The 23,765-nt window shown below is 27.4% G+C and overlaps 1 protein-coding gene across 2 annotated transcripts in view; it reads left to right on the forward strand.

Annotated features, from left to right (window-relative positions):
* LOC136078275 (uncharacterized) overlaps positions 1-23,765 on the forward strand; it is a 123,954-nt gene that overhangs the window by 56,607 nt on the left and 43,582 nt on the right. For both annotated transcript variants that reach the window (XM_065793725.1, XM_065793724.1), the window contains exons 5-9: positions 7,029-7,125; positions 8,496-8,585; positions 10,709-10,730; positions 10,886-10,913; positions 17,898-17,955. In XM_065793725.1, the coding sequence (XP_065649797.1) occupies positions 7,029-7,125; positions 8,496-8,585; positions 10,709-10,730; positions 10,886-10,913; positions 17,898-17,955 (295 nt within the window). The remainder of the gene's footprint in view (positions 1-7,028; positions 7,126-8,495; positions 8,586-10,708; positions 10,731-10,885; positions 10,914-17,897; positions 17,956-23,765) is intronic.

Consider the following 23,765-nt stretch of genomic DNA (forward strand, 5'->3'; position numbering starts at 1 on the left):
TTAAGTAACAATTTATCATATAAAAACTTAACAAAACTAAGTATACCTGAAATAAAACTCAGAACTTTGCTTATGTCAATGTTATTTTCATTGGAACAATGAGATTCACGTAATGGAAAACTCAGGACCAATTGGACTTTCTTTCATGGTTGTTCTCGCGGAATCTTTTCTACAATTCCATGAAAATAATGCAATTAAAATGGCTTTGACAAAAAATCCTGCACTTAATCTAAAGTCATTTTTAAGATACGTTGACGATAGTCATGCAAGATTTCCTAACATCAAACAAGCAAAACAGTTCCAAGATATTTTAAATCAACAACATCCTGCAATACAATACACAATTGAAGTTGAAAACGAAACAAAAACGCTTAACTTTTATGATATAACCATTACAAATAACACACTAGGAAAATATGAGTACAAAGTATATCGAAAAGAGGCAATCACTAACATTCAAATTAACCGCATTCAAATCACGATCCGAATATTTTAACAGCTATAATTAAAGGTTTTCTCCACAGAGCTTACTCCATCTGTAGTAAACATCATTTGCAAAACGGAATAAATTTTTTAATTGACATGTTTATTGAAAATGGGTACGATGAAAAGCTATTGAGGAATATTACACACCAATTTCATCAAAAAAGACAAAATAAAAACAAAATTCCATCAGAATGCAACAACTTCCTGTAGTGTCTTTACCTTGGGTACCAGGCCTTTCACCAAAACTTCGAAAAATATTCCGGAAAGCAGGGTACAGAGCAGTATTTAAATCAAACCCAAATTTAAGATCTTTATTAACATCAAAAAACAAAATAAAACTACCAAGTAACAGCCAACCTGGAACCTATATAATAAAATGCAACTGCTCCAAAGTTTACATAGGTGAAACAAAAATGCAGGTAAGTACCCGGATGCATCAACATCAGAAGAGCATTAATGAAAACAAACCTAATCAATCTGTATTAGCATTTCATAAAACCTTTTGCAAAGAAAATTTTATTTGGGAAAAAACCAGAACGTTAAAGGTAGAAAATAAAAAGTTTGAAAGAAAAATTAGAGAGGCACTAGAAATACAAAACAACATGTGCGAAACGGCGGAATTAATCTTGATGAAGGCCAATATGTCAAAGCTATGTGTTGGACGCCATTTTTAAAATTTAAAAATCAAAAGAAGCCATTCAACCGCTGATGTCAATAGTAACAATTTTATATAAACTATAACGATTAAAAATTATTTTAATATTTTACAAGCTGATGATGCTGGTATCCATAACCCAGCGAAAATTTCTTATATAATAATATTATTTGTATTGAGAGAAACCGTATTTCTTGATGTTTTAAAATAATATATAATATACTCTCATACAAGAAGTCATCTTTCAAATGTATATACATGTGTATATATATATATATATATATATATATATATATATATATATATATATATATATATATCAGTGAAGAACCCAGAGTTTATTTGGGGATACCGTTTTTTTTGTTTGGCAAAGTTAAGGGGAGGGGGGAAAAGTTTTTGAGTTATCCCTTTTTCTCCTCTAGTTAAAACCGGTGCTGCAACAATGATTTTTTCAATCATCATTTTAATCATTTGTGTTTATCTTGGTTAGTTTTATCCTAAGATAAGAAGTTGATTTAAAGGCAACTTATTGAATATATGAATTTACCGTTGGACAAATGTTACTTTAGTTACTGTAAGAAAACTACTTTACTAAAGACTTTAATAAACGCTTTTGTAGCAAATACCACAATATTAGTAAATAATTATTGAAAATTGTTCAAAGTATTTTAAACATTTATTAACTATTTTTTAGTAAATTCAATTTTATTAGTTTTATTAGTTATGTTTTATTTATTATGTTTTAAATAAATAGTAGTTAGATTTTTAAATACTTTATTTCTAATACAATTTTTATATAAATATTAGCAATTCTGTTCATTAACTTTTACTAAAGGTTATTAATTTTTAAAGTGATTTTAAAGCGCCTTTTAAATTGAAGATATTTAAAGAAAAGATAATTATGGTAAACATAATTTTAAAAATGTTACTTTTTTATTAAAAAACGCATATTTTAAAAAACATATTTTAAAAGTATTTTTTATTTTATTTTAAACAGATACATGACCATGACCATGGGTTATTTTAAACAGATCCATGACCATGACATGACCATGGGTTATTTTAAACAGATCCATGACCATGACCATGACCATGACATGACCATGGGTTATTTTAAACAGATCCATGACAATGACATGGCCATGGGTTATTTTAAACAGATCCATGACCATGACATGACCATGGGTTATTTTAAACAGATCCATGACCATGACATGACCATGGGTTATTTTAAATAGAAATAAAACTTTTATAGTTATTTTAATCGTTTATTTCAAAAGTCAAAAAGATTATGGAAAAGAAACAAAACTTTCTGGAAAAGTTTGTCGCGTTTTTTCGTTTTCATCACAAAATAGCATGCTAAAGATCAAAAGTTCATTCATTCAAAAATTAAATTTGCCCGATAGTTATTAAGGCTGAAATTTTTTACTTTTGTTCCTTTATTATCAAAAGCAGTTTACTCTTAATTGCCAAAAACAAAAGTTAACTTAACTCTGAATTTATATTTTAAAATCGTTCTACCTTTTGAAAAAAGCAAATTCTTTATACATTCCATTGTTATAAAAATTTGCAACAAGTTTTTAAAATTAAGTTTTGTAACAACATTCATTTTTTTAAAACTAGTGTTCTGTTAGTAACCAAAGGACAGTTGCATCATTACATAAAAAAGCAATTTCTTTTTAATTCATTTTATTGACCTGAAGAATAAACGAGGTAGCTAAAATAAATTGAAAATTATTTATATACTACTGCATTTAAAACTGAAATTTTTTTTCTATTTTTCATAAAAAGGCAAAACAAAAATTTAAAAATAAAAATAATTTTTGATCGCTTTTTTTTGGTTGCCCATACCGCTCCAGCGGTACTAAAACAGGTCTGGGTTCGTCCCTATATATATATATATATTGGCCCCATGCCAAACCCTCAGTCGATGTAGCAGCACTTCTCTGCGAATCAGTCTATTTGCCATTTGATGTATATACTGAAGCCCCCGGCAGCAGACTATTTCAGTATGATGTCACACTGCTCATCTAAATCAGCAGTATAAGATATATATATATTCATATATATATATATATATATATATATATATATATATATATATATATATATATATATATATGTATATATGTATGTATATATATATGTATGTATATATATATGTATGTATATATGTATGTATATATATATGTATGTATATATATATATATATGTATATATATATGTATGTATATATATATATATATATATATATATATGTATGTATATATATATGTATGTATATATATATGTATATATGTATGTATATATATATGTATATATATATATATATATATAGATATGTATATATGTATATATATATGTTTATACTATAGTGCATACTATATGTATATATATTTATACTATAGTGCATATAGGTATACATTTATTCTTTTTTGATGCGTAGCTAAAACCATGTTTGAGCATTAAATTAAAAAATGGGCATGTTTTTCGTACTTAAGTGGTTTAGACATGTTTACATAACTCCATTTTCTTATTTTAATATGAAATGGAAGAGTTAAAGCATTTTTTTTGCAACTGTAAAACTATTTTTTTAACAATTTATTTAAAAAAAATATTTTTTAAAATTGATTTATCAAAAAAGTCAAAAAAAGTTTTAGTTATTTATTTAAACTTTAGTTAACTTTATTTTACTTTATCTAAATTGATAAAGCTTCAAATATGAAAATAAAAAATATGCATCTCATATGAAAAAAAACCTTATTTCCAAAAACAGACTTATTTCTGTTGTGTGGGCTGCAATACAAAGCAAATTCAATACTATCTGTCTAATAGTCTGAACTTCTGGTGCAGTGTTTGTTCACCTGTAGTCATTATATGAATGTTTGTATTCTGTTTGAATCTCTGGTGTAGTGTTAGCTTTGCATTGGGCAGTGACGAACCCAGATATTTTGTGGACTTTTTTTTTTTTGTGGCGATGTGTGTGTGTGGAGTGAAGGGTGTGTGGTCAATCTTCTCCGTTTAGTCAGCGCTTTTGCGCCTCTTCGCGCTCACCCACATGCCCAAAAAACTTTGGCGAGTGCATAATAAAGCTCTTGCCAAAAATATAAAAACGTTTTGTTTTAAATTGCAACAAAAAATTTTTGTTCATTTGTTCAACTTTTATAAAAAATGTTTTTTTTTTACCAATTTTTTTTTTTTTAAGTCATTTTATCTAGTATTTATTCAAAACATTCTTTCCACTATTTTTATTTTAATTTAAATATCAGAAAAAATTAATTTTTTAAATTGCGCAGGCAAACTTAAAAATGACTATCCTGCCAGCGCTTTTTCGTGCTCTGGCATCAAATTTCAAACGAAATGGTGGGGTTGTTCTTGTAATAATCCCTCCTCCCCCTCCCCCTTGAAACCAGTGCCGCAACTATAATATTTAAATATCAAAAATTCATTCATGCAAAAATTATATTTGCGCAATTAATACATTGTTATTACAAAATTTTTACTTTTATGAAAATCTTTTAATTGCTAACAAGCTAAAGTTAACTTTACTCTAAATAAAAAATTCAAAATCGCTTTATCTTTTGAAAAAAGATTTTTTCCTACATTCAATTGTTGTTAAATTAAGTTTAATAAAAATTTTTTTTTTAATCTAATGTTCTACTAGTAATTAAAAAACAGTTTTCTTTAAAAATTGTCATTTTTACTTTTTAATTCATTTTTATTGTCCTGAAGAAAAAAATAATTAAATGAACAGAAAACTTTTTTTCCTATTTGTATTAAAAAAGCCAAAGAAAAATAAGAAACAATAAGTATTTTTAAGTGCTTTTTTATCGATGTTCATACCGCTCCAGCAGTATCAAAGTATGTCTAAGTTCATCCCTGTCGGGGCTCTTGGTTGAGTAAAGGCTAGAGTTGGTGTCTGGATAAGAATAATCATCTTGGGCATATGTTAACTGCATCAAGCTACTGTTATTAAAAGACCTGCTAGGCAAAGTCTTTAGAGGTAAGCAGAATAATTTTGCTAACCAGCCTTCAACTCCTTCTTCATCTATTAGGTTGGCATAGATGTAAACCTGTGTTACATTGTTTCCTGCCTAGGATGATGAATGCTGAATCTCCTTGACTCATAGATTTTTGCCTTCTCCTTGACTCATAGATTTTGCCCTCTCCTTGACTCATAGATTTGTGCCTCCTTGGTAGTGGCTATGCAACTATTTCTTTTATCTCCTAATGAAGGTACAACTTTAAAACTCAATTTAATGTTTGTGATGTCGGCTGGTAGTAAGGTTTCCTGAATTCTGTGGTAGCTCTCAGAGAGGCTGATTTCATCAAGAGCTGTAAAATATCAGAGTATTAACAGTGCCATGTTGTGCAAGAATTAGTGTCCCTGTTTGTGCTTTTGGTGTGATGTTGAGGCCACCTAAGGAGCCCGAGGTTATGACTTTAAGTTAATTAGCAGGACTGAGGTAACTGCATAACGCTTGGGATGCCATTCTCTATCTATCTATCATGCTCTATCTATGAATGAGTCAAGTTCTCTTTAACTTAAACCATGCTTGAAGTAACCAATAATATTAAACATAAAAAAATCACCACCACCTAGCTGTTTCAATATATCTTTCACAAGTATTTGGTCTTTAAAGAACTTTCCATCAGTTGAACCTTAACTCTTAAAAACTTCCCCAGACTTTCTTGCTCTTTGTAAAACTAATTTAAATTCAGCTGTTCTTTCTTCAGATCTCAGCATTGATGGCTACTATCCATTGAATTGACACCAAGACTCCAATAGCCACATGCTTGCCTTGAGCTTATACTTACGCATTATGTCACCTATTTGTAGAGAAATCAAGTTTGAATCATCTGGCCATTTTTCTATGTTCTCCTTTTTTTCAAGACTGCACTCTTTTACTTGCTGTCACTAAAACTCATAAATTATGTTTATTTCTCAATCTCTTACTCAGATGGTTAACTAATTATTCCATCTCTAATTCATGGGTCTGATCTTATTACCTCTCCCAAAGAAAAGGCTGAACTATTTGCAAAGAATTTTGCTTCAAATTCGAGTCTTGAATCTTATGGCCATTCTTTTCCTTCCATTCCAATTAAACAAGTTAACCCGTTGTTAGACATTCAAATCACTCCAGCTTTCATTGCTTAAGTCACATCTCAATTAAACTCTTCTACACCTTGTGGTCCACACAACATCCTGTCATAGTCTTGAATAAGTGTTATCTGGAACTAAATTTTCTAAATTATTTAAAGTGCTCTAAATTATTTAAAAAGTGCTTGACTGACTCAGGCTTGTTAAAGGTTTTCTTTAAAAAAAAATGTTTTATTTAAAAAATATTATTTTATAAAATTTATCCTTTTTTCATTGTTTCTTTAATGCTGGCAACCGTTGTTTTAACATGGTATTGTTTTTGATTATATATGTCTACTGTAGAGAGTGAATTTAGATATTAGGTCTAATGTAGAGAGTGACACAGAACAGGAATTGCAGTAATTTTTTTAGTTGGATTTTTTTTTTCGTAATGCTGTGGTGATAGCTGTAGTAATAATGATACTGTGGTAGTGGTAGCAGATCTTCAGAGATTTCCATGGTAACTGTAATTTGTATTTTTGTAAATAATGTACCATTGGCATATGAATAACAAATATTCCAAATCAATAAGTCCAACATAATTTGCTAAAACAGTGTTATAACATTTTTGTGAGAAACATAAATATTATTACTAGATAAGTTAATTAACTCCATCATCTTGTGTAATTAGTTTTTTAATTAAATTTAATAAAAATAGTTTTTCAAATTTATGTGGGGTGGGGAAAGGGATGGTTTTAGTTTCTGAGTCACTCTTTAGTCTAATGCTGTTATCATATTTTGTTTTAGAATCACTGAGCGTTGGTTTTATCAGTTGTTTAAAAATACCAATTCACCTGTCTTTTTCCAATCAAAAGATAGACTGCTCCTTCAAAAAATTAACAAAGTATTTGATATTATTTGAAATTTTTTTAATTCTAATTTTGTTATCAATAATATACCAAGTACTTATATTTTTTTTAAATGTTGTAATTTGTTAAAATATTTATCTTTAGTTTACAACTTATATAATTATTTGTGTTCCATTAAGTCGAAAGTTTTTCATCATGTTTTGTTATTTAAAAAAGTTTTACTTTTTACTTCACTTCTGAAGTTTTTTTAATTTTTTTTTTCAGAGGCAAATTATTGTTAGAGTTTTTTCATTTGTTAAAGCTTCATTATCTGCTTGTTTGTTTATCATGTTTTTTTATTTTTTAATTGAAAATCTAATCCTTGTATTATTACTGGATGCTATTGTCTTTATTGCACTTTCTTTATTATTGATACTTTCAGATATGGAATTTTTATAAGATTTTTTGACTACTATTCTTCTAGTAAGACCCTTTCAAATATTCTTGTAGTGTAACCTTTTCATATATTTTTGTAGTATTTCACTGCAGATGGAGTAGATTTTGCATCGCTAGTATAAAGTAAATCAATTCCATTAATACAACAGTGGTTTAAAGTTATATAAAACTCATCAATATTTGGTTTCTAATTTTTGAATTTTTCACACATTCAACTGCATTTAGTGCTTGTAACTGCTTTTTCTCAATTAAGTTCAAATTTAAACTCATTTCCGTATTTTAGCTGAAAAGAAGACTTGTCAATATTTTCTCCCCACTCCCAGAGTTGCCCCTCTTCAACTTTTCTAATGTCAATGAACAACTCAAACACATCAAATTGGTACCTATTGGCTATGAGAGCATATATAGCAAAATGACAATCAGCTTAAAATTATTTGCTTAATGTGCTTATGCAGCTGGTGATTGATCTACATGATCAATAACTCTCATGGTATCCTTCTAATTAATAAACTTGATGTTGTATGCCTCAGCACACTCAAACACATCTTAAACAAATTAAACCATCCAACTACACTTAGTTTACACAAGAATGATCTTCTACTTTTAAATTTAATACCAGATCTACAAATTCAACAATGTATTTAAACAAAATCTACAAATATTTTTTTTTTCAACTGTGTAAATAAATCCAATGTTTACTCTAACTTTGAAATTATCTTGAAATCCAAATATCAATAAATTAGCATTGTTTCAAAGTATTATAATATTAGTTTTTGTTAACTAAAATCAAAAATTAGTTCAATGAAATATTATAATTTAACTGGTTTATGAAGTTCAGACTGCACGGTATATTTTAAAACTTTTAATTAAAACAGTTATTTTGGGTATATTACTGTACATAAAACTCAATGTTTATTGCTTTTTTATTATACTTTCAGAATGTTAATAAGCCTTTTTTTTTTAAATTTAGAATAGACATCCTCTTATATTCATTCATGATGGTTGTTCTTTGATACATACTATTTATGTTTATATTTATATTGCAGCAATTCTTGGTGAGGTATGTTCAATAAAAATTCATTTATATTGTTAATTTAAATAAGTTTAACTTTTTAATTTTTTGATATACATTTTTTTTTTTTTGTTAATTCACCTCCTCATGGCCGTGAAGGCCACTACAGATGAGGAGGCTACTTATTTGTGGTTATAACCCTCTCTCAACTCTATAACTCCGAAACACGAACCTTGACAAACAAGACCGCTGTGTTGAGAAACATAAAGTTATAATTAAAAAGTAAAACAAAAAGTAAATGAAATGTTTAAAAGAAAATAACAATTAAAAGAACCCAGACCTGTTATGGTACTGCTAAAGCAGTATGGACACCCAAAAAAAAGCGCCCAAAAAAATTTATTATTTGTTGTTTGTTTTTTTTAGTTAAAAGTATGAAAAAAATGTTTTTGTTTAAAATGCAAAAGAAAATAACTAAATTTTGTTTATTTTAGCAAGTTCATTTTTTTCAGGATAATAAAACAGATTAAAAGTAATTACATGTCTTGACTCATTTAATGTTTAAAACTGTCATTTGGTTACTAACCAAACATTAGATTTTAAAAAATGAATTAAAACTTATGACAAAACTCTATTCAAAGATAATTGAATATATGAAAAAATTTTTTTTTTCAAAAAATAGAATGATTTTAAAATATTCATTCAGAGTAAAGTTAACTTTTGCTTGTTGGCAATTAGGAGTTTTTTTTTTTACCGTTTTTAATAATAAATGAACAAAAGTAAAAATTTCTTAATAACAATTAGTAAGCACACAAATTTAATCTTTAAATTGATAAACTTTTGACCTGCAGCTATTTTATTTTACGTTAAGAAAACAAAAAGTCAAAACAAATTTCATAAAGTTTCATATTCTTTTCCACTTTAATAATAGTAAAAATAACTATTACAAATACGTAATAATAATAGTAAAAATAACTATTACAAATACGTAATAATAATAGTAAAAATAACTATTACAAATACGTAATAATAATAGTAAAAATAACTATTACAAATACGTAATAATAATAGTAAAAATAACTATTACAAATACGTAATAATAATAGTAAAAATAACTATTACAAATACGTAATAAAAGTTTTATTAAGTTTTAGATATTTTTAAACTTAAATGTCTTTAATGTTTAAAAAGATATACAGTAAATGTAACTTATTTACTGTACACAAATATTTTAGGTTGTATATATATATATATTTTAATCATTAAGTTTACCATATTTATCTCTTTTATTTAATATAAGACGCCTTAAAGCACTTTAAAATTTATTAATTTTTAATAAAACTTAAATGAACAGAATTGCTAATAATTAAAATGAAATGAAAGTTAAAATAATAGTAAATACATTTGTTAAATATTTATGTTTTGTATTTATATTTATATTTTTGAAAATTTTGTACTACTTTAACTATTGTATTTTACTTTTGGCACTAAGTGTAGAATGCTTGGAATTTTTATATTGAATTGGTTTCCAAATATTTTTGAGTTTCCGACTTACAAATGCAATCTGAAAAACAACAATATAAGTGCAATTACCTGGTGCTTGTATGTAATACCTGGTACCTGTATGTAATACCTGGTACCTGTATGTAATACCTGGTACCTGTATGTAATACCTGGTACCTGTAGCTTTCATCAGTTTATATTCTTGGAGATAACAGGATTGTGGCAAAGAGATTGATTGGTCATATATAATTTTTAAAAGTTTAGTTTTAGAATCTTACATCAGATTGCAATGCAATGTGTTGATATATTGCAATGCAATGTGTTGATATATTGCAATGCAATGTGTTGATATATTGCAATGCAATGTGTTGATAAAAAATGCAATAGTTATAGTTGTAGTTTTTTACAATTGAAGCTGAGATAAAAAAGTGAAGTAATCAAATTGAGATTTAATTAAATGAAGAAATTATTTACACACTTTTGTTGTTATTATAAAAGAATTAAACATAATTTCATTTTCTTTATGGTTTCTAATGTTGTGTTTTTCTAATGTTGTGTTTTTTTCCTAATGATTCCTTGGTTCCCTTTTACATTTTTCAAAACTAATTTCAATATTTTAATTGTATTATTTTCATAATTGGAATAGTAAATGATGTTAATGTTATGTTTAGATACCTGCTGTGTTTATAAATGGTATGGAAAAATTACTACAAAATTTTTTTATACATATATATTTTTTGTTTTATTGTTCTATTGGTTTCTTTAGACTTTATTCCTTTTAAATATTTAAATTTATAAATATATTTTCTAAATGTCTCATGTGTACTGTAGTGTAATTTCTGTTTTAGAAAAACTTGTTTCATCTTTTTTACTAAGGTAATATTTTCTATTTCTTATTTTTATGATTTTTGTGTCAGATTAGGGTATCAGACATCTGATATCAGGTATCAGATATCTGATATCAGGTATCAGATGTCTGATATCAAATGCAAAGCAACATCTGATTGTGCAAGCTCACATCCTTGATCAACTAATGTGTTTTTTATGATTACGCATTTATCAATGTCTAGTTTTTTTAACTTAAAAAAAGCTTTATTTTTTATTTATTATTAATATACCTGTACCCAAATATGTCTGTACCCAAAGAAAATCATATCAATAACTTAAATTGGTAAAAAAAGTTGTAATGATAGATAAGTGTCTAATTAATAATAAGATAAATAAGTGTGTAAATGAATGATAAAAATGTCAGCCAAAATCGACTGCATTAGGTGCAAGCATGTCAAATGACAATTTCTGATGAATTAACAATGTAAAATTAAAAAGTATCTAAAATAATTATTTGAACAGTATGACATATTGCACCATATTTGTTTGCATATCTACAACATGTTCCCAGTAGATGAAATAAACATGTATGATAAATAATTATATAATTTTTATAAAGAGTAAATTATAATTAGAATTTATAATATTCTTTAAATTTGTTTTTTTAATTTTTTTCAAAAAGTATTTTAATTTTGTTTGCTTATGATTTTGCTTTTCAGTTTAGATAAAATTATTTTTTGAAAAAAATTAAATTATTCCAACAAGTAATATTGTAATAAATAATAATAAATACTGATATTACTGCTAAAATCCTGTTTCGCTACATTAGTATAATTTAAAATGTCACCTTGAAAATATTTAATCATTAGTTAAATTAATGTTTCAATAGGCTTTATTGTTGTTTTGTTTTTTAAACAATAGATTAAACTTTTTGTAAAATTTGTCATGAGCATGTTACTTAAACATTAAAATGATCAAAAGTTATATCAATATGAAGGTTGTGCAAAGATATTAGAAATATATTTTGAAAAATGAAATAATTTCTTTAGGAAATTTTCTCTTCCTTATATAAGATGTTTTACTCATTTCTATTTTTTTTACTTTAGTACACATTTAAAGGGTAAACAGATTCTATCTGTTGACCAGCCTCGCACCTCTTCTTTATCTATTAGGCTGGCTCAGATGTATTTTTAATACATTGTTTTCAGTTTAGGATGTTGAATGCTGGATCCTCTTGACTCAATGCATGTGTTTTGCTTGTGTCTCTGTTTTTATGACTAGGCAACTCATTCTATTATCTCCTAATGAGGGCACAGCTCTAAAACTCAGTTTTATGGTTCTGAGGCCGGCAAGTAGTCAGGTTTCTCGAACTCTGTGGCAGCTTTCAGACAGAGCTACCAACAAAGTATTAACAGTACCATGTTGCGCATGGGTGGTGTACCTGTTTCTACTTTTGGTGTGCATTGTTAAGGCCACATTTGGAGCCATTTGTTAAGGCTTAGGGTTTATTAATAGTAATGAGGGAATTGCTTGGGCTATTAAACAATGTACTGAGTACTGTCGATGCTTTGAGTTGAGTTCTTTAACAAATTTAAAAATGAATAATGTACCAAAAACTATAAAACACAAAAAATCACTTTCATCGCCAAATTCTCTAAACCAATGATTCACTAATATTCGTGGTCTTCGAAGTAACTTTTCTTCTTTTGAGTCTTATCTCTTGCAAAGTTCGCTAGACCTACTTGCTCTTTGTGAGACTAATTTGTTCAGCCGTCTCATCTTGTGATCTTAGTGTTGATGGTTATCTTCCTTTAGTTTATAAAGACTCCAATAGTCACATGCTTGGCCTGGGCATTTATATTCGTAAGAATTTACCCATTTGTCGGGAAACTAGGTTCAAATCCATAGACTATTCTTTTATGTGCTTTCATTTAGCATCACTTCACATTTTCTTTGTTTTATATCGCTCTCCTTCATCTCAAGACTGCACTCTTTTTGATATTATTTTTGATCATTTTGACCAACCCCTCTCACTTTATCCATCAGCCTATATTGTTGTTTTCTTTGTGATTTTCTTTGTGATGGCCCTTGGGTAGAAATCTTTTGTCTTCCTGTCGAAAAATGTGCTTCTTACATAACTTCATGGATTCAGACTGGCACGGAATCTTTTATTTCCTCTCGACAATTCCAAGTCAAGCTCTTTCCAGGTCTTACTCTTCTCCATGGTGTTCCTCACATTGTGCTGCTGCAATTTCCAATCAAAACCATTACTTCCATATCTATCAGCAAAACAATTCTCCAGAAAACAGATGTCTTTTTTTACTGCTAGAAACCATTGTAAAAAGGTTTTGTCTAACGCCAAAGCCCGCTATTCTCAGGTCATGAAATCTTGTGTTTTATCACAAAAACTAGGCTCTCGTGACTTCTGGAGAATCTTTAATTGTACCAATAATAAGGGCAAATCTGTTAATCCACCTCTCTTTTATGGTTCAGACTTTGTCACCTCACCTAAAGACAAAGCTGAATTGTTTGCTAAAAACTTTTCATCAATATCATCTCTTGATTCCACTAGTTGCGTTCTATCTGATATAGCCGACAAACAGGTTGATCCATTGCTTGACATTTGTAACACTCCAGCTTTTGTATCTAAAGTGGTTTCCTGCTTAGACTCTTCTATAGCTAGTGGTCCGAACAACAACTGTTAACAAATTTGTAGTAGAATGTTATAGTCTTGCAGACTATAACATTCTACTACAAATTTGTTAACAGTAATAACCGATAGGTTTTATGGGGCATTAGATAAAGGTGCAGAAGTTAAAGCTATCGCTCTTGACATTTTTAAAGCTTTTGATAAAATTTGGCATGCTGGTCTTTAATAATCTTAAAGGTATTACCAGATACATCGTAAGAAGAAAGCCATAAGCTTTCTTCTTACGATGTATCGGGTAACATCTTTAAGATTATTGGATCCTTTCTTACCAATGGTAGAATAAAATTTGTCCTCGATAGACAGCATTCTTCTTCTTATTCTTTAACATCAGGGGTTCCTCAAGATTCAATCCTTGGCCCTATACTCTTTTTAATTTACATTAACAATCTTACAGATATTCTCACATCTAAGGTAGCATTGTTCGCTTTTATACTACCATTTGTTCTTGTCATGATTAGAAACCAACACTCTCTGATTGCTTGGAGGGAGCATCTGAGCATGAAAAGGATCTTACTTCTGCCACAGCATGGGGCTCACATTGGCTGGTGAACCTTAATTCAGATAAAACTCAGTTATTTTCAGCCAATCGTTTTCACAATTTTGATCTTCCTATATTTATGAACAGTAATGTACTCGATGAGTCATCTATCCTTTATCTTCTAGGGTTAATTTTTCTTCCAATTTTTCTTGGAAACCTTATATCAAATCCATTGCAAACTTAGCATCTGCTGCAGTTGCATCTCTTTATCGAGCTCGACACTTTATTACTCCAAATTCTTTTATCTCTATAAATCTCAAATCCGGTATTGTATGGAATACTGTTGCCATATCTGGGGTGGATCTTCTAATGATGCCCTTTCTCTTTTAGAGAAGGTGCAAAAAATTGTGTTGTAAACATAGTTGGACCTGCTCTTGCAGCCAACCTCCAACCATTATCACATTGTCATAATGTTGCTTGTTTTTCTCTTTTCTATAAATACTATAATGGGCATTGTTCTAAAGAGCTAGTGTCTCTTGTGCCATCTACTAAAGTTCATTCTTGTGTTATTCGTCATTCAATTAAGTCTCATCCTTTTTCTGTGACTGTTTAATAAGTGCCCAAAAAACTCTTATTCGTCTAGTTTTTTTTCCTCAAATATCAGTTCTTTGGAATTTGCTTTCTCCATCTTGCTTTCCTCATTCATATAATTTCCAGTCTTTAAAGTTGTCTGTCAATTGTTATCTTGCTCTACAATCTTCATCTTTTCTCTTCCAGTAACTTCCAACTCTAATAGTTGTTGCTTGCAGCCTTGTTTGAAGCAAAGATGTTAACAAAAACAAAAACAAATTATGCATGAAAGTGTGAGCACACACAATTGACATTATTTTAGAATTTGAAGGAAAACGATATATGAATATACATTGAATATTCATATATGGTTTTAGTAGTAAATATCAATTGTATAAATTTATATAATTTATATTTATTTTATACAACTCATATATTTTTTAATATATAAAAGTGGTGTAGTGGTAGAGTGCTTCCTTTGTAAGCAAGAAGTTTTATCCCAAGTTTGATCCCCACCATATTCCTGGTAGTTTTGTGCTCAGCTTGTTTTTCTGCAAAGTGGCCTTGCTTGTTAAGGTTCGTGTTTTGGAGTTTAGGAGTTGAGAGATAATATTTTAACTCTTTCTTCCAATCTTTAATTAATCTTATAATTAATCTATTCCAATCTTCTTTAATTTTGGTTATGACCAAAATTAAAAACGAAAAAAGTGTTATCTTTGACTACAGTGGCCCTCTAGGCCTTGGAGAAATACACTACAAAAAAAAAAAGTTTAATGAGCGACAAAATCCTTTTTAGTAAATCTTGAACATGTGACTTAATTTAAAGTAAAAATTATTTAAAAGTATTGTAAACAATGATTTTGCATATACTTTTATTTCAACGTTTAAATTTAAATTAAACTTTTATTTGCTGAATTATCAATAACTAAGATAGCATCAACTTTTTACACCTAATGAACTGTTTTGTTATGTCTAATGAATTGATTTGTTACATCAAATGAACTGATTTGTTGCATCTAATAAAGTGATTTGTGACATCTAATGAACTGGTTTGTTACATCTAATGAATTGATTTGTTACATCTAATAAACTGATTTATTGCATCAAATGAACTGATTTGTTACACCTAATGAACTGATTTGTTACATCAAATGAATTTATTTGTTATATCTAATTCATCATTATTAACTTCCACTAGTCAATTTCTGGAATAGTTAAGAACTCTTTTTGTTATTTTCTTATTCTTTAAGAATATTCTCTTTTCTTTTAGAATATTCTCTTTTCTTTTAGAATATTCTCTTTTCTTTTAGAATATTCTCTTTTCTTTTAGAATATTCTCTTTTCTTTTAGAATATTCTCTTTTCTTTTAGAATATTCTCTTTTCTTTTAGAATATTCTCTTTTCTTTTAGAATATTCTCTTTTCTTTTAGAATATTCTCTTTTCTTTTAGAATATTCTCTTTTCTTTTAGAATATTCTCTTTTCTTTTAGAATATTCTCTTTTCTTTTAGAATATTCTCTTTTCTTTTAGAATATTCTCTTTTCTTTTAGAATATTCTCTTTTCTTTTAGAATATTCTCTTTTCTTTTAGAATATTCTCTTTTCTTTTAGAATATTCTCTTTTCTTTTAGAATATTCTCTTTTCTTTTAGAATATTCTCTTTTCTTTTAGAATATTCTCTTTTCTTTTAGAATATTCTCTTTTCTTTTAGAATATTCTCTTTTCTTTTAGAATATTCTCTTTTCTTTTAGAATATTCTCTTTTCTTTTAGAATATTCTCTTTTCTTTTAGAATATTCTCTTTTCTTTTAGAATATTCTCTTTTCTTTTAGAATATTCTCTTTTCTTTTAGAATATTCTCTTTTCTTTTAGAATATTCTCTTTTCTTTTAGAATATTCTCTTTTCTTTTAGAATATTCTCTTTTCTTTTAGAATATTCTCTTTTCTTTTAGAATATTCTCTTTTCTTTTAGAATATTCTCTTTTCTTTTAGAATATTCTCTTTTCTTTTAGAATATTCTCTTTTCTTTTAGAATATTCTCTTTTCTTTTAGAATATTCTCTTTTCTTTTAGAATATTCTCTTTTCTTTTAGAATATTCTCTTTTCTTTTAGAATATTCTCTTTTCTTTTAGAATATTCTCTTTTCTTTTAGAATATTCTCTTTTCTTTTAGAATATTCTCTTTTCTTTTAGAATATTCTCTTTTCTTTTAGAATATTCTCTTTTCTTTTAGAATATTCTCTTTTCTTTTAGAATATTCTCTTTTCTTTTAGAATATTCTCTTTTCTTTTAGAATATTCTCTTTTCTTTTAGAATATTCTCTTTTCTTTTAGAATATTGTGAATATTGTGTTTCTAGTTTCATATATTTGTCTTTTAACACTTTGTCTAGCCGTTATTTTGCTCAATACCTGTGACATATATGTCGTTTTCATCATATGTGACATGTCTTTTTTATCATATGTGACATATATGTCATTTTCATCATATGTGACATATATGTCATTTTTACTATAAGTTCTAATAGTAGTTATTCTTTGTATTATGAATTGAATTTGTAGTTTTTGTTATTATTTTGAAGTTTTTATTAATAATATTATGTTATTGCTGATACTGTTGCTATTTTTATTAACAATTTTATAAATAATATTATTACAATTTTTCTATAAAAAATTAAAGCATTTTAAATTGATGGTAAATTAAGTTTTTTTAAATTTTGTTCACTTCATTTTAAAGTTAGACAATGCGAAAACTAACTTTTTTGCGCGAAGTTTTGGAGTCAGACAAGAAAAGTTTGTATTTTGCACTAACATTTTCTTATTTACCTGAACGATTATATTCCTGCTTACTTTGATCTCAGTAAAAAGCAATACAATATTGTGTATTTTTGCGGTATGTATTTATTGCTATGATGTTCTAAAAAAATACTAAATTTAGGTCAAGTCAATTTTATAGTGTTTACAGTTGCATTATAATAAAAAAAAAATAAAGATATTTTACACTTTTAATCTAGTTATTTATTTATCATTTACTTATTTACTAATTTTTATTTATTACATTTATTTTTTTTTGCATTTATTTATTTACTAATAAACTCATTAAAGTTTCTCGAATATTTTTTAACTTAATTAGTTTTTATTTATAAGTTTTCTCATCTTGAACCTCATCCAAAATATGAATATGGAAGATATTTCATCAGATGAAATATCTTCCATTTAAAAATAAAAATTTGTGATTTTTTTGTTTCTGATTTCAAAAGTTTTTATTAAAATTATTAGATACTTTATGGAAAAAATTGGCTTTGTTTTTATGAAAGAACCTTCAGATGTTATTATGGTAACTAGTTTACATACATACATACAAATATATATATATATATATATATATATATATATATATATATATATATATATATATATATATATATATATATAAATTAGTAAAAAACACTTATCTAACTTTTATCTTCGACTTGAAGTTTCACCATTGCTGGATCATCAGGAAGAGTTACTAAATCTCAAAAAAAATTCAATTTATAGAAAAAAATATTTTACAGGAAGTTATAAATTATTATAAAAATTTTTTAATTACTATATTTTTTTGTTAACGGGAAGTTACAGAAAGTAATTATGAAATAATTTTCTTTGGAATGGGGATAGTTTAATTTGGTCATTTGTTTTTATAATTTTTTAAGAGGTATTTATTTTCGTGCCTATATATATATATACATATATATATATATATATATATATATATATATATATATATATATATATATATATATATATATATATATATATATATATATATATATACATATATATATATACACACATTGCTTGTTATTTTAGAATTTGTGTTATTATAAAAATTTTAGTATTAAGCATTCTGACATTAAAAAAAAAGAAATTTCATAGATTATTTAAAATTGTTTCAGTGAACCTTTTTTTCTTCTATACTTTAGAGAAAAAAAAAACTCTGTATTGTTAAAATCAGAATGAAGATAACAATATATTTTAATAACATATTTTATAATGATATATGAATTGTGAGTTTTATTGAGTTTATTCATCAGGGTTCATTGTATTTTTGGGTAAGAATGATGCCACGCTCTTTACTATTATTAACAACCTTCATCTTGTGAACTCAATCCTTTATATTTTAGTAACAGGTATCTGATTTCTAAGCTTCTTGATCTTTTAACAGGAAACTGTTAGAAAAGGAGGAGGTAAACAGGAAACTATTTACCTCCTCCTTTTCTAAGCTAAACACTTATTGGGCTTGATGGGTTGGAAGAGCTTGATGGTTCGCTTTGCAAGAGAATAAATTTTTAAATTGGTTAATGCATTAGATCTTATAATTAAAAAGTTATAAAATCTCTTACCATGAATTCTTTAATTATTGCCTAAAGGTCTTTAATCTTGCGCTCTTCGTTGGAAAAATTTGCATCTTTAGGAATAGTTTCTAGTTCCAGTTATTTAGAATTCATTACTATCTTTGCACCATAGGAGAACCTTATTAGAATAGTAAGAAGCAATTAGATCAGGCCAAAAGAGACATTGTCGTTCTTCCTTTTTATAAATGACAAAGTTATAATATATAGTTTTGTCATTTATAAATTATAATTATTAGTCTTGCTTGAATGCATTCTTTAGTGTAGAGATTAGCCATTAAAGTCTTTCGCGATGAAACAAGAGAGCTTTATACCACAAATTGCCAATTTTTTGCCACACAAAGAACTTGGATGCAAATTTTTTCATGATATATATTTAAATTCAGCATTGACAAGTTTATCTTTCTTTTTGTCCGCTTTAAAAACATAGATAAATTGATAAATTCAATATTTTTATTTTTAATGTTAAAATATACACATGATAATAATAAAAATAGAAAAAAATAAATAAAAGAACATGAGCAAACTTGAGCTTGAAATAAAAATAAAAAATTTATAAGCTAGGTTCTGCAACTTTTCGTGCAAAAAAATTCTTTGCCTTTTATATATCTTTTTGGGAAACAAGGTTCACAAAGCCACAAACTGCAACTTGATTTTTAAACAAGATTTCCATAAAACTTGCATCTCTGGCTTTTCATTTTCAAAAAACTTTAGGCACTTTTTGCACATTTTGTACTTTTTTTTGGCTTTCTTGGCACAAGTTTCTACTTCTGCTGCAACAATTTCAACATATGTTTGTGTTAATAGCTTTGTGTCTTTTTCTTTTCTTAACTGGTTTAACCATGCTTCTTCTGTAAATGCTTGACCAGCCACTGTTCTGACATTTCTGGCTTTTTTTGCAGAATGCTTGTAATCATTTTGGAATTGAAATTGCTTCATAAGAGTTCTTTCAAGACTGATTTTTACACGAGTTGCTAATTCTTCTTGAGAAGTTAAATTTAAAGTTGGAATTGAAATTGGACATGCAGGCGGAATTAAGTTTTGTGTCTGTTGAGCAGTTTGAGGCAAAGAACTTAGACTGCGTGGTAATTTTGTAATTGCTGATGATGTTATTAAGGTATTATTAAAAGTTTGATAAATTTGTAATTTTGATTTGTCATTGTTGTCTTGATTTTATGGGAAGAGCCCAGTGTTTTCAAAAGCCAGCTATAGTTTGAGTACGAGTGTTGCTTCTATACAACTGTGCAAGAAGAGTTAAGAAATTTTTTTGGACAAATTGCTAAAACCACTTACAGCATAAAATTTTCTTAAAATATCACGCCAAACATTTTTGACATAACAAAATACACCAACATCAAGAGGCTGCAGAATTTTAGATAAATGGTCAGGTATGCAAATTAATGTTATATTATTTTCTTTACACTTTAATGCTGCGCTTAATGACACATGTGTGCTGTGGCCATCCAAAAGTAAAATATGTTTTCCACCAATTTTTTGAAATTAACTAATAAACATTTCATTGAGCCATCACAAAAATTAGTTACTTTCCATCCAACCAGATGATCTTTTGTAATATTTGTGTAGTGGGCTTCTTTTAACCTAATCATCATAGAGTCAATTCTTTGATTTGTAAACAACAAAAGGCAGTAGAAGGAATCTATCAGCATTAACACAATTAAGAACAGTGTAGTTTATTTTTTCGTTATTTCCAGTTAGTACAAGTGGACGCTTTGCACCTCTTCTGGTAATTACTTTCATATCGTTTTTGTCACCATTGAAACCAGTTTCATGGTGACAAACAATTCCACAAATGCATGGTTTTATTAAAACCTAATTTTGCTAAATCAAAATGTTTTTTTGCATCAAAATAACAGGTAATAATTTCTGGTGTGCATGACCCTGCTCTCAAAAATGCGATGTTTATAGCTGTTCTTTTGCTTAATTCAGAGTGCTATCAACTCATAAACTCTTTGTACCATTTGCAACCAGGCATTCCATTTTTGAACAAACTTGTTTCATCATTTCTAATTAAATAGTCTCTCATTAAACTTTAAACTTAATCTAATCGTCCACCACAGCCCCAATTGCCTAGTATCTGAAGAAGGTGAACCAAAGTTAACTTGATAAAAGGGCTTAATTTTGTTGAATTGCCACTACCAACCACTAAAGTCTTATTTAATTTTCCATCGGATAACGTTGATTTTGGTATGCATTAGAATTGAGCTGCAGCTCTTAAGCTCAACTTGTCATTTTCAATCTTATCCAATGTGCTTTTTATTATCTCCTCAGTGTAAGGCTTCCACTTGTTTTATTTTTTGCCATTTTTTGTTTAGTAAATTCAATTCAGTTACAGATTTATAGAGATTATTGAAATTGAAAAAACAATGCACTTTTGTGGTTACTTTGTGTATTTTTGCACTTTAACTTCAAAAGTATAAGTGCAAAAGTACCAAATTAATCAACACGAAAGTGTGAAAACTTTAAAAACCCAAATGAAAAAAATTCAGTGTGAAAAAATAAATTAATTTTAACATAATAAAAAAATTCAATTAGACTGAAAAAATAATAAACAGATTAACCTATTAAATTTTAATTGATTATGGGGAGGAGGGGGGTTATTGTGTCTGGTTTAATGTGTAAACTAAAGACAATCTTGTTTTTGTCATAACTTTTTAACGGAGTAAGATTTTGAAAATTTTAAATCTAAAATTTTTAAAAATTTTAAACTATTTTTATTTTTAAAATTTTATTTTTTACAGGTATATGTACCGCAAAAACAACCAAAAAATTTAACAACAAAAAAATACTGAAAAAACCACAATGTTGGCTTAAGTGACCTAGCATGTTGAAAAAGATTCAGGATTCAAAAAACTTGATATATTATGATAGCTAATATGTCAGCCTATAAATTAAAGCAGCTTTAGTGTTTTTTTATAATTGAAATTTTTAGAGTAAAAATTTCAATTATAAAAGTGTGTAGTTTTTATTGTTTTGTAGGAGCCTAGAAGCCGTATCAGAGAATAATTAGCAAAATATAGTTTTTCTATTACCTATGGATTATAACTAGATACTGAAAAAAGTTTTTTTCTCTTAAGTAGTTATAAATCTTTATAACACCCTCATAAAGAAAGGAAGTATTATTGTTGTTTTTGGGGTACATTTTATAGAATTCACTTTATAGACTATGTTTTAAAATAAAAAACAACAATAAATTACCATTGTATTTGATTTTTTTTTAAAGAAAATAATATATATTTTTCTTAAAAACAATATTTGAACACAGCAATAATAACGCAGACATCTAAAATGGCTGCAGACTTTATCAAATTATTATAACAATAGGTTACTACAACAATGTTAAGATAACATAGATAAATAAAATAGTACTTTAACTGATTATTTTAATTCAAAAAAAGATTATTGATTGTCGTTGCATTCTTTATAATGGTCATATATCAGTCGTTTAGATGTGGAGAAGTGCTGATTTGCGTGGTAAAAGCATAACCGGTTTAACACCATCAACTCTGCAACTCACTTTGCTGCAAATTGAACAGAGAACATCAAGTCAATTAGGACATTGCTTTAGGCCAAAAGCTTGACATTTCCTTTGTTTGCAAAAACATTCAACTTTACAATTAATAAATCTTTCTTTAGTTTCTTCTTTCTTTCTTTTGGCTTCCTTCTTATGCTATATCTATGTTATTTTTTTCTAACTCTATTTGATTAGAAAAATTATCGTTAAATATTTTAGAGTACATTAGTCGCATACAGAACATATCTAAATACTAAAAAACAACTTTCAAGTAAAAATTTAGATTTTGTTCTAGGTTTAAACACAAATAAGTTTTAATAAGTTCTTGCAATTATTATGTTCTAAAAATGTTATTGATTTTTAATACGTTAAAAACACCATGCAAACTTTGTTTAAAACACTGCAATGACATCTTTAGAATCAAGAGGTTACATAGAATCAAATATAATCAAAAGTGAGAACACATGTATAGCCTATAAAATGTTATTTTAAAAACAACAATGTTGTTTTTAGGTATACCTATCTTGTGGTTTTTGTGGTGCATCGGGTATTTTCTCCAAGATTAAGTTAGCAGTAACTGGTTTTATTTAAAGCAGATCAAATAATATTAGGACACGCCAAATTTCAGCTTCATAGGTTCACTAGCTGCAGAGATACAATCGATAAATTGAATGCGGCTTTTGGGATACACATACAAAAAACAACAAAAGTTCAGTTAACAATAACAAAACTATTTCTTAAAAATTAATCAAACTAGCTGGGAAGAACTTTAAGCAACTCTAAACACATTCAAAACAGTTTTTCTCAAAAGCAAATAATAAAAAAGTTATTGAGATGTGCTTTTTTTGGTGTTTTTGCAGTACGTATTCCTGTAGCAGAAAATTTCCAACAAAATAGCTTCCTTTGTTTTTAAATTGCCTTTTTAAATCTTACAAGCTAAGAACCTAATTTCCAAAAAAAAGTTTGATTTTTAGGGTTAGATTTTGTTTGAACTTAAATATCTTATTCAAGCAATAATTTTAATAATTTTGTTTGAAATTTTATAATTTTCCACACACTAAAAATTAAAAATTTTTTCAATAAGTGGCTGCTTTTGCGCACTTTCCGGTTTGTGGTACTTTTACTCACTCTCACTCTCTCTCTCTCTCTCTCTCTCACACTCACTCTCTCTCTCTCTCTCTCTCTCTCTCTCTCTCTCTCTCTCTCTCTCTCTATATATAT

The sequence above is a fragment of the Hydra vulgaris genome, chromosome 03 (genome assembly GCF_038396675.1).
Source record: "Hydra vulgaris chromosome 03, alternate assembly HydraT2T_AEP".
NCBI lineage: Eukaryota > Metazoa > Cnidaria > Hydrozoa > Anthoathecata > Hydridae > Hydra > Hydra vulgaris.